The 16,191-nt window shown below is 41.2% G+C and overlaps 1 protein-coding gene and 1 long non-coding RNA gene across 6 annotated transcripts in view; one reads left to right on the top strand and one right to left on the bottom strand.

Moving 5' to 3' along the window:
* The window catches only part of LOC120408219, a 53,767-nt gene that overhangs the window by 21,924 nt on the left and 15,652 nt on the right, over positions 1-16,191 (bottom strand). The window contains exons 1-4 of one of the 3 annotated variants that reach the window (XR_005600538.1): positions 13,373-13,505; positions 12,711-12,861; positions 9,555-9,665; positions 1,281-1,412 (exon numbers count right to left, since the gene is read on the bottom strand). This is a non-coding gene — a long non-coding RNA (uncharacterized LOC120408219). Of the gene's footprint in view, positions 1-1,280; positions 1,413-9,554; positions 9,666-12,710; positions 12,862-13,372; positions 13,506-16,191 lie in introns of those variants that run through there. The other 2 variants (XR_005600537.1, XR_005600539.1) reach the window with 2 other exon arrangements.
* The window catches only part of LOC120408173 (E3 SUMO-protein ligase RanBP2-like), a 62,169-nt gene that overhangs the window by 38,633 nt on the left and 7,345 nt on the right, over positions 1-16,191 (top strand). The window contains exons 21-27 of one of the 3 annotated variants that reach the window (XM_039544814.1): positions 8,023-8,187; positions 9,316-9,408; positions 13,496-13,698; positions 14,879-14,932; positions 14,963-15,122; positions 15,696-15,791; positions 16,045-16,190. In XM_039544814.1, the coding sequence (XP_039400748.1) occupies positions 8,023-8,187; positions 9,316-9,408; positions 13,496-13,698; positions 14,879-14,932; positions 14,963-15,122; positions 15,696-15,791; positions 16,045-16,190 (917 nt within the window). Of the gene's footprint in view, positions 1-8,022; positions 8,188-9,315; positions 9,409-13,495; positions 13,699-14,878; positions 15,123-15,695; positions 15,792-16,044; position 16,191 lie in introns of all 3 variants that reach the window. The other 2 variants (XM_039544804.1, XM_039544822.1) reach the window with 2 other exon arrangements.

Raw genomic sequence — 16,191 nt, 5'->3', positions numbered from 1 at the left:
GAGTCATCCAATTTTTAAAATAATAAATTTCATGATTTCAGCTATTTAAATCTGAAATTTCACAGTGTTCTAATTGTAGGGATCCTGACGCAAACGAGTTGTGAGGTGGTTGCAAGATTATTGTCGGGGGTTGCGGTACTGCTACTCTTACTTCTGTGCTACTGCTGGTAGTGGTGCTGCCTTCAGAGGTGGGCAACTGGAGAGCAGCGGCTGCTGGTCGGGAGCCCAGCTCTGAAGGCAGACCCGCCGCCAGCAGCAGAACAGAAGTAAGGGTAGCATGGTATGGTATGGTATGGTATTGCTACCTTTACTTCTGTGCTGCTGCTGGCAGGGTGCTGTCTTCAGAGCTGGGCACCTGGCCAACAGCCACCACTCTCTGGCTGCCCATCTCTGAAGACAGCACAGAAGTAAGGGTGGCAATACTGTGACACTCTTCCCCCCCCCCCCCCCAAAAAAAAACCTTGTGATTCCCCCCTGCAACTTCATTTTCGGTCAGGACCCTCAATTTGAGAAACACTAGTCTCCCCTGTTAAATCAGTATAGTATAGGTAAAAGCACACAAGACCAGATTTTATTTTGTGGGGAGGGGACCAGATTTCACAGTCCATGACGCGTTTTTCATGGCCATGAATTTGGTAGGGCCCTACATATTATGATTGTATTGGCATTTAAAAGTGGTGGGGGGGGGGGTGCAGTCAAATCAATTTTGTTAAATAGAAATACTTTGACTAAAGTGCAGTCAAAATTGGACAATGCAGAATTTTGGATTAACATTGGATTTAAAAATTATGAAAAGTATGCTTATCTATGTAGTAAAGTATCCTGGTAGGAAAAACTAGATAGCTGGTGCTTGTTTACATGCATTGGATAGATTGATAAACAGATGCAGCAGGCAATGCAAATTGTGATCTCTAGATATTGGAGACATACACTTAAGAACATAGATATGTTTGTGCCCCTCTAAAAGTCCAAATAAACACTTACACCTACATAATTTATTTTCTAGGATTTAATTTTAGTCTTTTTAAATCTAATCCTATGGCCTTTTGGACCAGCACACCTTCCTTCCAACCCGATAGTAAAGGTATTTAAACACTGCACTGAATGTGTGATGAAATCACTCTTTAGCTGATACTGACAATTGCCTAGTTGTGGCAAAGCAGTTGGCTATATAATGGTATGAAAATTTAAACAAATTTAATATGCATGCTGAAGAGCAGTAGTTAGAATTAGTGTGTCTTTGACTTTGTACCTGTCATAGCAAAAGAATGTCTCCCTACCTTCTGTTAGTTTAGGTCTTTTTTTAATTCACACAACTGGTGGTCTTGGAGTGCTCAACTTTGTAGACTTTTGGCTTTTGTATTGCTTCAAATTTACCGTAGGGACTCCAGATCTGCTTGCTAAAATCTTACCTAGGAAGATGAGGAGAGGTCTGAGAAATTACACTGAGTATGCTCAGGATGTTGGAATTTCTTATGAAGAGGGTTTCAGACTGGCCCAGTTCCATTCCTAGGGTCTAACCAGTAAGAACTGTATATCCTTAAAAATAAGCATTTGTGAAATGGGAGGCAGAGACAGCTCTCCTGAACTCTTGAGTTTTTTCAGTTAGTGTCTGAATTGAATCCACCTGTCTGCTACTGGAAGTGTTCAAAAGTTTGCTCACTGCTCCCCTAATTGTTTACTTTTGGCCCTTTTCATAATTAAGTCACATTCTGAGACTGGGAGGCCAGTGCTCTCCACTCACCCAGTGTGTGGCTGCATAAGGAGTTGCTCTGCACCTAACATTTTTAAAAATAGACTTTTTTGTTGGGTGACTGACTACTTGCTGAATAAACCAGGTTGGTGAGAACTTTTGGAACCTTTATTTTTATATTTTTCCTTTAAAATAGTAATATAACTATTGATCTGTGTACATTATATCTTTGTATTTTTTTTAAATTGGACACAGAATGCCTTATACTTGAGTACTGCAACAGTCCTCAGTACGGAACATATATAACCAGGTCTTAGAACAAACACATGGTATAATCTAAATACATGCAATTCTACCTAGATTAAAAATAACTTGGTCAAATGTTCTCCATAAAACAAATACTTCTCATTGTTCTAACAATATTAGTTCCTATAGCATCCAAAAAGTGTTTTCCATCAGTATAATCTGAAAAGGTATATTACATGCTTCCACCAATAGTAATTCTTTATTTATTAAAAGCAGGGCCGGGTCCAGCTTTTTTGCCGCCCCAAGCGGCGAAGCACAGGGGAAAAGCCGATCTGGGGGAAGCCCCGATCTGCGGCCGTTCCTCAGCAGCTCCGCTTCATTCTTCGGCGGCAATTCGGCAGCAGGGACTGAGGGACCTGCCACTGAATTGCTGCCAAAGACCCGGACTTGCCACCCCTTTCCATAGGCCACCCCAAGTACCTGCTTCCTTTTCTGGTGCCTGGAGCGGGCCCAGATTAAAATAACCATATTGCTGTTTCCAAATTTAATCAAATTCTAAATTTAAAACCTTCAGTTAATCTCATTGGTTGTTTGTGAAATAAAGTAAATATCCTTGATTTTTTTTCCCCCAGCTAAATTTGTTCTTTATTATCTTAGTCGTCTTCCTTTACAGAGGAAAAAGTGATCAATATATAGTGTAGTTGATGTTTTAAAATGGTGAGTACCCATAACTTGATATTAGTTTGTAAAAAGAGGAAAAACTAAAATAGGAAACACTTTCTGCTCTCACATTCACAGGATTAAGTTGCTCAAAATATTCCCTGATCTTAAAATGAAGCTTGTACCTCAATTTACTTTAGTGATGCTCTATTAAGGTGCACTGTTACATGGAAAACACAAAGAACCCATATATTTTTGGAAGTTTCAAACTGTTCTTAACTTCCATAGGTAGAGACTATAACACTCTACAAGATCTAGTTCAATAGGTTCTTCTGCATTACAGACCGTGGAAATATGGTGTGAATTTTATTATTTTTAAAAAATTGATACTAAAAAATACCAAAATCCACATTTGACTACAGCTGAGCCTTCGAATGTACTGATCTGATGGGGGGTGGGAGGGAATTAAAAGAGGACGCGTCTAAAATCTGCCTTTCAAATCCAACCCATTAAAAATGTAGTCAAGGATTACGGATGGTGATATTTCTTTTTAGAAACTCTAGCTCTTTCCTTCCAGCCTCGGAAAAAGGCAGCCCTCTAGAAAAATGTAACTATTAGCAGAACATAGTAGTTCTAACCCCCCTGCCAAAATTATCACCCTTAGAGCAAAGCAAGGATGTTTGTTAATATAAGCCATCTGGAAGCCAGCCTCTGAGTCTTTCAGTAACATGACCTAATGATATCAAAGTATTTACAAAGAAAACTCAGTTAATCTTCAGGTCTACAAAATCTTCAATATCAGTGAACAAAAAATCAGTTCACAGCTATCAAACACTAGCAGTCCAGACTCAGATACTTAGTTCTACCTAGTCTTGACATCAGTAAGTTAAAAGAGAAGCGAAATGCTAGGACAGCAACGGAGAGCTGCTTTGGATAAGTAATGCCTCTTTTCTAATGTTATGGAATGAACACTATTGATGGATCATAATTATTTTCCTTGTATCTGCTCAGTCTGCAGAATCTAATTTTGGTTTTGTGGTAGTTAAACAGTGGTGTGTAAAATTTCTCATATTTGTTTTATAGCTATGTTGGAAATGTTATAAATAGCTCAGCCATGTCTATTCATGTAATTAATGGGAAAAACAGATTTTGGAATGTTGTTAGTAAAACAAGAAACAAGGACAAATTGACTCTTCTAAAGCAATCAAATCTGGCTAGATTTTAGGTCAGTTGTCTGCAATACCTGTTTTGTAACTTGTCTTCTGAACCATGCATTTTGTGAAGTGGGGACTGGAATACTAGGATGTTGCAATGATGCCAAAGAAATATTGGACTCATCCTTGGATGATTTTGGCCACCACCTTGCTTAAGCTGAACAGACTTTTCTGTTTAGTACACTATGGTGTACCTTTAACTTATTTCATTATTTGCTTTATTGCATGGAAGTAATGTATGTTTTCTGCATGTCTGATTTAATGATGGTTTACTGGAAGCTTGGTGTGCATGAAAGGTGCTGGATTGGCAACATTGGAACTAAAATCCTATAGTTCGCCATCGAATGGGTGCAGCATGGCCAGTAGCAGCATGAGCTTTCCCACTCTACCTCAGCTTTGTTCTTGAGGACACAACTCTAAGGCTATACATACCAAATTCTCCGTTCTCTCTTTTGAGGGTTAATCTCACTATAACCCTACAACAAACCATGTTTTTAACCAGATATGACTGATGAGGCTTGTGTTGAAACATCCTGAGGTGGGCTTGCTCAGAGTAAACTTGGTGTAGCTCTATTTGAGTAGTTGGAGCATGAACTAAAAAGTACAATGTTTTTGGTACTTGGAGCTCTTAACTGCTATGGTTTTAAACCCAGCCTTGATGTTTAATTCTTGAACTAATTACTCTCCCTTTGCGGGGGCGTGGAAGAGAATCTTCAAAAGATGTGCTATGCAAACTGTTCTCCTTTTTTAGAACACACAAAGTACATGGAAACTTTACTGTCTAGCACAGGGATTGGCAGCCTTTGGCACGTGGCTTGCCAGGGTAAGCCCTCGGACGAGACGGGACGGTTTGTTTACCTGCCGTGTCCGCAGGTTTGGCTGATCGCGGCTCCCGCTGGCCGCGGTTTGCTGTCCCAGGCCAATGGGGGCTGAGGGAAGCTATGGCCAGCCCATCCGTCGGCCCACGCCGCTTCTTGCAGCCCCCATTAGCCTGGAGCGGCTAACCCCGGTCAGTGGGAGCCGCGATCGGCTGAACCTGCGAATGCGGCAGGTAAACACACCAGCCCACCAGGGTGCTTACCCTGGCGAGCCGCGTGCCAAAGGTTGCGGATCCCTGGTCTAGCAGCAGCTACTCTTTAGATTTCATCTGCACTGCTCTTCAGAAGCTGTGTTAAACTAGTGCTAATAGTATAGTGGAAGTAGAGTAAGATCTGGAGAAACAGGATAATTCCTTGGATGCCCAAGTCCCAGTGCTGAGCAGTGACTGTTGCAGTTCAGGATTGAGGTGTCATCATCTCTATAGCATCTGAAAGCCTGAAAGGATATAATTGTGATTTTGAGAACCAGGGAGTGTTTGTTTTAATGAGATTTTTTGCTGGCTGCCAGATGTTGTGTGATTTTTGGGAAGATTTAAATAGATTTTTGGAAGTCCAATAAAGCTTGGCTGGCTCAATCTGTTTACTTCTATGAATTTGACATTGTTCTTTCTCAATGTACTGGTGGAGCTTTACTTACTAATTAGGTGTTGCTTCAACATACATGTCAAGGGGCCAAAAGCCATGGGTGTGGCACATTATACAGGCTTAGATGTATTTCCCAATGTGACCCAATTTCTTTTGCGAACAGTAGACCTTAAACTGCACAGGCATGAAAAGAAGAATTGATGAAAAGAAGAATTGATGAAAAAAGTAATTCTAAAAGTTAAAGGACCAGGAAGAAGCAGCTTCTAAACTTCTTTAAAGATGTTAGATGAAATCCTGGCTCTCAAGTCAACATCAGAACTCCCACTTACTTCTTTCAGGCCCGGGTTTTAGCTATTTTTATTTGCCTAGGCAAAAGTGTACACAAGCTGGGCTTAAACCCTTTCTTAAGGAACGTATTCACTGCCAACAATCTTGATTCAAGTTTCTGTGTTGTAGCATGGTAGCAGATTTTCTGATTCCTAACACAATAAAAGTTGCAACAATGAGTAGCTGACAATCAGCTGCCACATTCTCTTACCCAGTGCTTTCTTAGGGTATGTCTTCACTACCCGCCAGATTGGCAGGCAGCGATCGATCCAGCAGGGGCCGATTTTATCGTGTCTAATCTAGACGCGATAAATGGACCCCCAAGTACTCTTCCGTTGACTCCTGTACTCCAGCTCAGCGAGAAGTGCAGACAGAGTCGACGGGGGAGCGGCAGCAGTCGACTCACCGTGGTGAAGACCACCACGGTAAGTCGATCTAAGTACGTCGACTTCAGCTATGTTATTCACATAGCTGAAGTTGCATAACTTAGATCTTCCCCCCTCTCCCCAATGTAGACCAGGCCTTAGTAAAAGCAGAATGGACAGCTTTGGTAGTACAAATGTTGGGGAGGGCGTGGAAATAAAATCAAAGGGATGTGCAGAAAAGATGGGAGTGGGCGTAGGTAAATGTGGCAGTCATTCTAGCTGGAGAAAGTAGTTAATTAAAATGGGCTGAAAATCAGTCCTAATTAAACTTGTATGCTTAAAATGATCCTGTTCTTCCAAACAGAGAAGGGGAGTAAGAATAATTTTTACTTGAAATTTGCATGTATTGGGTGCATAGCCTGCCTTATTACTCCATCAAATTTATCGATGGAGTAGCTAACAAGAAGCCCAGTTTTTTAATATAGAAAGTCTACTATGTAAAATATTGAGCTCCTGCTTGAGATTTTTCAGGAATTAAATCCCATTTGGAGAGATTTAATTCATCTGGCAACACTTCCTTGTAGACAAATTCAAGTTTTTGTCCGTAAATTTAGGTCTCAATCATACAATTAGATCCTTGTGGATGGAATCTGGTGGGGCTCTGAATGTGCCTGTGGGCCCACCTGTGCAATTCCGGTTGCAGGATTGTTACTTTAATGTGCTTCCAGTGCAAGAGAAAAGTCAGTTGGGTAATTACACTTGCAAAAGTGCAAGAGAATAGTCAATAACAAAATCTGGCATTCAATTTAGTTCTCAGTCTCTACATTGCATCTTTAAAAGTGAATTTTAATAAAATTATGCTCCATTGCTCTAATTCATAGTACTCAGCATGCCAAAAGTACCTACACTTTACTATTTAAGTAACTTTCTAAATTTCAAATGCATGCAGCAGTTGGGTCTAACTTAAGTTGTGATGAAAATAAACAGAAGTAAGGACTGTGAAGAGTGAAGCATGCTTTATATAGGCTTGCCAGGTGTCCGCTTTTCGACCCGAACACCCGTTCAAAAAAGGACTTTGGTGGCTCTGGTCACCACTGCTGTTAAAAGTCCAGTTGGCAGTGCAGGCAGGCTCCCTACCAAGCTCTGTGCAGCTCCCAGGAAGCTGCTGGCATATTTGGCTCCTAGGTATGGGGTGGCCATGGGGGCTCCGTGCACCGTCCCCGCAGCTCCCATTGGCCTGGCCATGCTTCCATCCAGGAGTCAGAGAGGGAGCTTCTGAGGAGCTGCCCAAGGTAAGTGCCCTGACCTCCCTCCTGCGCCCCAGCCCTGAGCTCCCTCTCGCACCCGAGCTCTCTCCTGGAGCTGACACCCCCTACCACACCTCAACCTCATGCCCCAGTCAGGAGCCTCCTCCTGCACTCTGAATCCCCCAGCCCACACCCCCAGCTGGAGCTTTTACTCCCTCTGCACCCCAGCTCCCACCCCTGAGCCCCTTATGCACTCCAAACCCTTTGGCCCCAGTCTGGAGCCCCATCCTAAACTCCTCATCCAGGCCCAGAGCCCACACACCCCAGCCAGAGCCTGTACCTCCTCCCCCACCTCCAGCTCAGAGCCCCCTCCTGCATCCCAACACCCTGCCCCAGCCCAGTGAAAATGAGCTAGTGAGTGAGGGTGGCGGAGAGCGAGGGAGGGAAGGGAATGAAGTGAGTGGGAGTGGGGCCTTGGAGAATGGGACGGGGCAAGGGTGTTCTGTTTTCTGCTGTTAGAAAGTTGGCAACCCTAGCTTTATGTCTAGTGAAAAGCATGGTGTGACACCTAAGTATTTACTAGTGTGTTGATGTTGGAAGGACACATTTCTTTCTTTATACTAAATTCCTTTCTCTTAGTGTTCTATCATAATTTTGATGCTAAGTTTCTTGTGGCTATATATATTTGCTGCTTACATGTGTTATCTAACTTTGTCTTCAGAATTACTTTAGCTGTAGAGGCTATTTTCAGATTTGTTCTCAAGCATGTTCATTTTGATCCTGCTAATCTTTTTGGTTTTGTAACAGTTGAGAGGGAAAAGGAAACTGATGTAGAACTTCCCTCTGATGTACTCATTGTTTATGAGCTAACACCTACCCCTGGACAAAGAGCTCTTGCTGACTCTCTTAAACTACCTTCAACTTTCTTCTGCTACAAGAATAAGCCTGGCTACTTAAGTGAAGATGATGATGGTAAGGGGCTGGAAATTTGTTCATCCACTCTGGGTTAACTGTGGAGCAATAGTAGTATGCTTGGGCCTGACCAATAGAAATTTACCTTTTGGGGGTGGGGAGAGGGCAGGTCTCTTGTGCTCTGAGGAAGCATTATCCCTATTCTGAAGACACAGTGCTCCTGTTTCTTGTGGCCAGAGACTGTGCAATGAGATCTTCACGTTACTGTAGTGTAGCTCAACTCAGCCATGTATGTCTTACTACAATTAAGTTAGATCCTGGAATGGTAAAAAGCGATTCAGTGGAGTATGCTCAGGACCTCATGGATCTGACACCAGAAGCACCAAGAATGGCCCCTATCTTCCTGAATCACAATTGGCTGGATAGACTAATGGAACCACAAATGAAATGTGTTCTGCTCTTCCGTCTGACCTCCCTATTTAGGAGGCAGTTCTGGGAAAACATGAAATTATGAACACCCGCCATTCGTATTCCAAAACTTTAAAAAGGTATGGAAAAGTAACAGAAGGGGTCCCCCCAACATCCTCTTAAAGTAAATGACTTTTTAAAAATAACTTGTTTTCTGAAAATCCTAATGTCAAGATGCTAAATGTTTCAATTCATTTATGACTCTGGTTGCTGTTGAGGACTGTGATTGTCTAACTTAACAAAAGTTTGCCCTGAGAAATAAATACTTCATAAAGACTTTGTAGCATATTTATAAATCAGCACATTTAAATATCCATTTCCTTTCTGATTCCTTATCCAATTTTGCTAATTAACAGCTGCTTATGTGTAAATTTTTCCTTGTTCATCTCATAATCCTGCTGTGAAACTACTTGATATGAAATTATTTTGGGCATCATGAAACATAAGACTGAATTTGCCCCAAAATCAGAACTGTATATATTGAAGGAGTTTTTCAACATTTAACTACATCAACAAATACATGCACAACAAGAAATATTTAGATTATTTTTTTCTTGTTTGGCTGTTCCCTTCTTAAAAATTAGAAGCTAACATGAATATGCAGCTCATGATTCCCTAACCTGAGTGACTTGCGAGTCTGGATAGGGTAACTAGAATTGATGGTTACCAGGGGGCATATGGTGTGAAATCTCTGACTCTTTTCAATTCTGTATCTTTAAGATGAAGACTATGAAATGGCTGTTAAGAAACTTAATGGAAAGCTATATCCTGATGATCCCAAAGAGCATAAAACATCAAAAGATCCTGTGCAAGGTAAATAAAAACTTTGAAACAGAATTTTCAGCTACACCCTCTGATTTGAAAGTGTAACTCTAAACTGCTGCTTAACTTAAAACCTCTTAACACTGCTTTTTCATGTCTAAATATTTAGAGTAATCAAATCTCAAAAGCTGTCATACCTTGTATTCTATCAGTGTTGCATCTTTGTGGAGGGTGAGATAGATGGATATATACACAATGTGCACTTCACTTCCAGAAATGATTTAAGATACAAAGTCTAGGAGAGCAACCTAAAATTGGGCACAAGTTATAGCAGTTACTTTAATTATCCTGGTGTTGAACTTTTTATGCACACTATGGTATGTAATTGATATGTATATGTATATTTAGGCAAATTTGTACATAGGAATAACTCGTCAGGACCTACATTGTACTTACTAAATTTATGGCAGGATGGAATACACTGACATATTCAAAATTCCATAATGATTGAAACATTAAAGAAGTTATTCTATTTAGAATTGCATAGGCTTCCTATTTCTAATAGAGAAAGCTGTTCTCTGGAACGTAATAAAAATGAACATGAAGCCCCAGAGGCTTTAGAGCTACACACTATAAATCTGGTGGAGCATTTTTTCCTCTAGGTTGTCTTAACCGTACTATCTATCAGAAACCAGCAGAAGTTTCTTCCTGTAAATCTCTAACTTCTCTGAATAAATTTTAAACTTTGCAATCTCAGTACTAGTATTTTCATCCTCAGGGTTATAAAGTAAGGAAGGTAAGCTAAGTAAATTCTCCCTAGTCTTCCAGTGACTATCCACATGGATTCCATTCTTCGTGTGTGTGGCCAGCAGTGTGTATTTGGGCTGCACCTGTGCCCTAGATGTTGTCTTGCCCTACCCCAGTGCCACCCGAGGACATAAAGGTTGAAGCAGGTCCAACTCACTATCCATTCCTTAACATCTGTGGCAGTGGGATGGAAATGCTGCAGTGGCAACTGTCTTCTCTGCACGCTGTGCTAGTGTTACCTAATTGGTTGATTTTGGGTTCGCTAGTATCTGCCCACTGGCAGAAAAGCCCCCCCAAAATAATTTTCACTTAAGTTTGTTACAGTAGACACTTCTTTCCTCCCTATAGATGGGCCTAACACCATGGCAGAAGCTAAGTTTGAAATTCAAGACCAGTTCTTCATGTGAAGGTGTGACACCTGTTGAGGATGGTGACTCTTGATGTCTATCCAGACTAGAAAGACATATTCCCGAGTGGTCACTCATTCTCCAGGTGCACTCAGAAAGCTAGGGAAGACCATCTGAAGCTCTTCCTCGAGAGCTCGATGCAAGATTTCTTGGAGAGGACACTCTAATAGAGGGTACTAGACCACAATCATCGAATCCAGAGTTTCTCAACCTGTGGGTCGCAACCCAATGTTGGGTTGCCAGAATGTGTCAGTGGGCCACGATGCTGGCTGGGCTCAGTTCCCCATTCTAAGTGCGGCAATGATGCACTGAGTCATAGTGCTGCTCAAGTTTGACCCAGCCACCCTTCCACCATGATAATGGGGGGCCAGCTGGGCAAAATTTGAGTGAGTCACGCAGTAACCCCGTGCATCACATTGCAGCAACAACTCTCTCAAATTTGGTCCGGTGAGTGCTGAGCTGCAACTGTCACTGAGTATTGCGACCTCAGTGGGAGGTGAGCCTAGCCTGCCCCGCAGGACAGGAGCCAAGAGGATGTAGTTGGTGTCATGTTCTCTAAGGAACCCCTTCCCTGACATCAATTCCTGAGCCCACAGCCAGGTACTCCTCCATCATACCATCAGTCCTGGTCCCCAGATGTTCTCTCACTGCACCTCTAGGCCATTCTGTCCCCCAGACACCTGTCCATATCTGGCTAGAGCATCTGGAATCTTCACTCTGAGCATCCTGCATGTCGTCCCCCTCCACAGAGGACCCCTGTGCGTCATGACAGGCCATCAAGGTTTACAGATGGGTCCAGAGCCGTAAAAGGTTGAGAACTATCCATCTAGTCTGTCCCTCTCAATTTCCTTTGAGCCGAGATGCCACCCCTAGCTCTTTGGCCTCATCTAAGAGGCTCCAGTCAACTGCCACCATTCTGGCATTGACATCACTAATGGGCAGAAAGGAGCGCTGCTCCAGCGAGGAACAAGGCACAAATTATCTTCTCTGATGCCTAGTAAGCTAATACCAAGAGCCACCAAACTTTTGACATTTTGAACTGAACTTCCTACAGGCCAAAAACCTGACAAGCCCTCTTCAGGTGCCTCTGTAACCATTTCCAGGAGAGCAGTTTTTATTCACTAAGTCTGTGGACCGCATTTCTCTCCGCACCAGGTTTCTCAGCACCCAGTGCCTCAGTTTCCGAAGACTTGTTCCTCCCACTTCTGAGGTGCCTATCAGAACAATTTTCCTCAATACCAGCCAAGTTGTTACCCAAAGCAATCACTGTACTACTAAGTGACTGATCTGTGGGCCTGGTACCAAGTCGCCTCTCCTTGAGGATGGTGATATCCAAGCACATCTCCAGAGTTATCATTACATCAGATTAAAGAGGTATCCCCAGAATCCATCTCTCCCACCTTCAAAGGCAGGACACTCTGGATAGAATTAGCCCTCCATTAGAGGAAGCGTATTCCTTTTTGTCATCATGTAGACACAGCAGCAACTCATCATGCACACTTCCACCCTCCTCTCCTTGGATAGGGATTCTAGAGAAAACACCATGAGAGGTAGCAGGAAGATACTTGGGACTCGTATGGAATACCCCTCCTGGAACTTCCCCCTCACCCTCATGTGTCCCCCATCTCAGTATTCATATCCCTTCCAACCATGACCTTACTGGACACCCTGGGGTGTGCATCTATACTCTAGAAAGCCTACATCCTCTACTGTCTCTGGGGCTAAATACCCTTACCCAAAGAGAGACTGTAGGGCATCTTAGTAAAGCCAGGAAGTGCAGACTCAGTTACAGGAGAGGCAAGAGGAGGAAAGTGAAGGAAGAGTATCAGCTACCTGCTGAAGAACTGGTCCCTGGTGTGATGATCTCATTCTCCCTTGATGAGGCAGTGAATCCCTTTTGCCTGACTTGGTGGATGACTTCAAAGTGTTCTAAGATATCATTAGGTGCATGGCAAAGATGATCCAGGACATACCGCAGAAAGCGGTAAAAGGAGAAATCACAAACTCCTGAACATCTAAAACCCTTCCACACCCTGCAGGCCCCCTATCACTAAAGAATGGACAACTGGAACTCTCAAAGGACCTGAGGCACACACCAGCAACCATTTCAGCTTATCAAAACAAGCTGACAGGACATACCATCATGTCCCTTCCCATCTTGACGCTTCCATCTCTCTGCCAAATTTTTACAACCGAATTTTGAGGGATTCAGTCAGAACAGAGAAATCATAGCCTTGAAGTTATTAGCTTCAGTTCCAAAGTTGTGTCACCTTTCATGAATAGACTTCATCTGTAGGCACAAACGAGTGTGTAAATTAATGATCTAAAAGTTAGTGGTACCAAAAGTAAGGGCAAGAAATGTCATTTTTGTAGAAAACTTCAGCATCCAATTGGCACACATCTTGTTTGGATTTATTTTGCCCTGCCTATTACTTGGTTCTGGCAGTATAATTGGAAACTTTGTTTTTAAACCTCATAACATCTAGGTGGTATGAGTTTTTTCTTGAGGTAGGAGGTGGAAGGGGTTTGGGCATTAGGAAGAGAAGGTATATCAGACAAGCCTTTTTGTGCAGATTCTTCTCGAGCCAAACTACTCAAATTGGCTGCTGGCAAAGTAATTGCAAATTTACCACCTTTTATTTTCCAGTTAGAAGCTTTTCATTTACTACCAATGGAGGGCTCTAAAATCGGTGGAGTATTATTTCCAATTGGATCAAGATACTAGAGTTAAATAAAGCAAGAAAATCTAATGTGCAATTTGTAAAAGTTAGCATAGAAGCTAAAAAATTATTTATCCAAACCTCCTTTTTGTGATACTTAAAGTAGGAATTGACCGATGACTCATACTCTGTGTCCTAGAAACGTTGCTTCAGAACTCTGCTGTTTGCTACTTTTCAGTAACTTCTGATGTGCTGTCTCTCTAGGTATCATGGGAGAAACTGAACCAGAGAATGAAAGAGAGTGTGTTATTGTTTGGGAAAAGAAACCAACTCCTGAAGAAAAGGCTAAAGCAGAGACTCTAAAGCTTCCTTCTACGTTTTTCTGTGGTGTTGGTAGTGATACTGATGAGGACAGTGACAATCTGGAAGACTTTCAGACAGAACTTAAAAAAGTTCAAGAAGCCAAAGTAGGAACTAAAACTCAAAGCATGACTTTTCTAATTCATTTTGGTGGCACTAACTCTCACCACTGAAATAGCATTATGAATACCTTGTACATTTATTGAAATAATTTTAACTTTTTAAAATTAAATGTCTGGTGTACGCTAAGAAGTAAGAACAAAATAGTTTCCCCTGTACCAGAATAAGCTCAGTAGGGTACCAATCAAATCTGTGGTAGAAGCATCTGAAATTTTGGGACCATTTATGAAACATTTCCTTTCGATTTCAGTCCCAGCGGGTTAGTATTCCTCAGGTTTCCCTTGAGATTTTTTTTTAAAGTAAATAACAAATCTAATCTCAGACACAATTTTTGAAGCTGTTTGTAGAGACCATTTTTTAAAAAGCTTAAGTTGCAGAATTAAAAAATGTATTTGTGTACAATAAGATGCATTTAATATATATGGGATTTCTAACACTCTAGCACTTCATATTTTCAAAGTCCTTTAAAATCACTAATCCTCAAACTCCCTGTAAACTTAGTGTGGTTGACATTTTATAGAAGATTCAGAAAAAGTAAATGATCTAACAGTATTTTTTAAAGAAGAATGTGAACATAAGGACACTTTTGCCAAGTTAATCAGTAGTGTTAAGTGATTTAAATGTTAAGTTCATTACATTAACAAACAATTCCTTCTAAAATCTTTAGACGTCTGTAACCTGTTAGCCTGCTTGTTCAAGCACCTTGGCTATTCATTTTTATTAATATTGTTACTTGGTATATTTGTTACAGTGTCAAAGGAAGGGCCCTGGATCCCAAAAACTTTTCCACTTGGGGGAAAAAAACACTTTGTAAGCAACAGAGATGTTGGATTGCAATCTGTGTTCTTTGCCCCTCTTCCTTCTAATTCCATGAGCATTTATGGCCTTATTTTTCCCCAAAGATGTTGATTACCCACAAACCCCATTGAAGTCAGTAGGAGCTAAAGGTGCTTTAGCTTTGAAGATCAGTGTGCTAGCTTTTATATAGTTTTCCAACACTCCCACCTTTCTGCAGTGTTCCTGTTCAAAGTTAGGGGAGGGGAGACTCCATTATCTAATGCTGCTGTTCTGGCAGCTTTCAAAAGAATTTAAGCAGGTGTTTTCTAAATGTTCTGAATACTTGGCTCTTTTAAAGCATTTATTGGAAAAACACATTTTCTTTTTTAGGAGTTTTTGGAAAATGAAGTTACCAGTTCAACTGATATAGTCTGTACCAGTGAGGCTGAAGTATCTGTTCCATCAACCAGTGAGGCTGAAGTATCTGTTCCATCAACCACTAAATGTGAAGAACCAGACTCAACCTCAGAATCCCCCCCCACATCACAGACTTTGTCAGGAACTGATGACACACCTGTTGATTTGTCAACTAAAAAAGAAAATGATCCAAATTTAACGGAGTCCACAAACCAAGGTAATGTACTTTTGGGGCTTAAAGTCACATTTCTCTGTAGAAGTGTATGTAACTAAGATTGATTTAGAATGGTACTAATTCTGCTTAGCTACTTGTAATCATTGTACTGGTCAAAGGAATAAATAAAAAATGAACATGCGCATCAAAGGTAATTCTACTATTATGAGAGCCCACACTACTGCATGCTGCTGTTAAATATTGACTAATTGTCCATTGTGTACAAATTAGGGAGTGTGGAAAAGTTAGTAGTAGTTAAGGCTCTGCAGTTTTGCAAAGAAAGGGTGGTAATTTGTCACTTAAATTGTTCTCTGGGGGCCCCAAAGAACCAATATATTATTCTTTTATTAGGATAAATGTTTAAGGAGCCACTAGTCACTTTGAAGTGTCCCTAAACATTGGCATTCATGTGAAAAAGAGGAGGAGATATAAATTTGCTGTAATCCCTGGATTTATAGCTATATTAGCCACTTTCTGGATCTTGGTGTTATGTACAGTTATAAAGTTATGAGTATGCAGTGGGGAAAGTATCCTTGCCATGCTCTTTTCTCTTACACCTTTCTCTCATTGTGATAGGAAGCAAAACAATCGCATTTGGATTTGACACTACTTCAGGCTTGTCATTTGCAGACCTGGCTTCAAATTCTGGGGATTTTGCTTTTGGTTCTAAAGGTCAGATTCAAACTTTTGATGATAAACTCATATTGGAATTACTTTTGATTTAACTTTATGTGCATTGAATCTCTACTAGTTCATAAGGTACTAAATTGTAAGTGACAGAATACATGTAAACTAAATATCTTTTTCTAGAAATGGTATTGTTTGTGAAAATTAAGAAACTTTGTGTATAATACACAGGAGTGTGTGTGTGTGTATTGGAGCATCTGGAAAGATATCTGAAACTTTAAACTCTTTTCATAACTAGATAAAAACTTCAAATGGGAAAATACAGGAGCAGCTGTATTTGGAGTACAGCCAGCCAGTAAAGGAGATAAAGATGAAGATGGTAGTGATGAAGAAGTTGTACATAGTGATGATATCCACTTTGAACCCATAGTGTCCTTACCAGAGG

The sequence above is a fragment of the Mauremys reevesii genome, linkage group 1 (genome assembly GCF_016161935.1).
Source record: "Mauremys reevesii isolate NIE-2019 linkage group 1, ASM1616193v1, whole genome shotgun sequence".
In the NCBI taxonomy this organism is placed as follows: Eukaryota; Metazoa; Chordata; order Testudines; family Geoemydidae; genus Mauremys; species Mauremys reevesii.
Note: the sequence above shows the minus strand (reverse complement) of the source record. Positions and strands in the feature narration are given on the sequence as shown.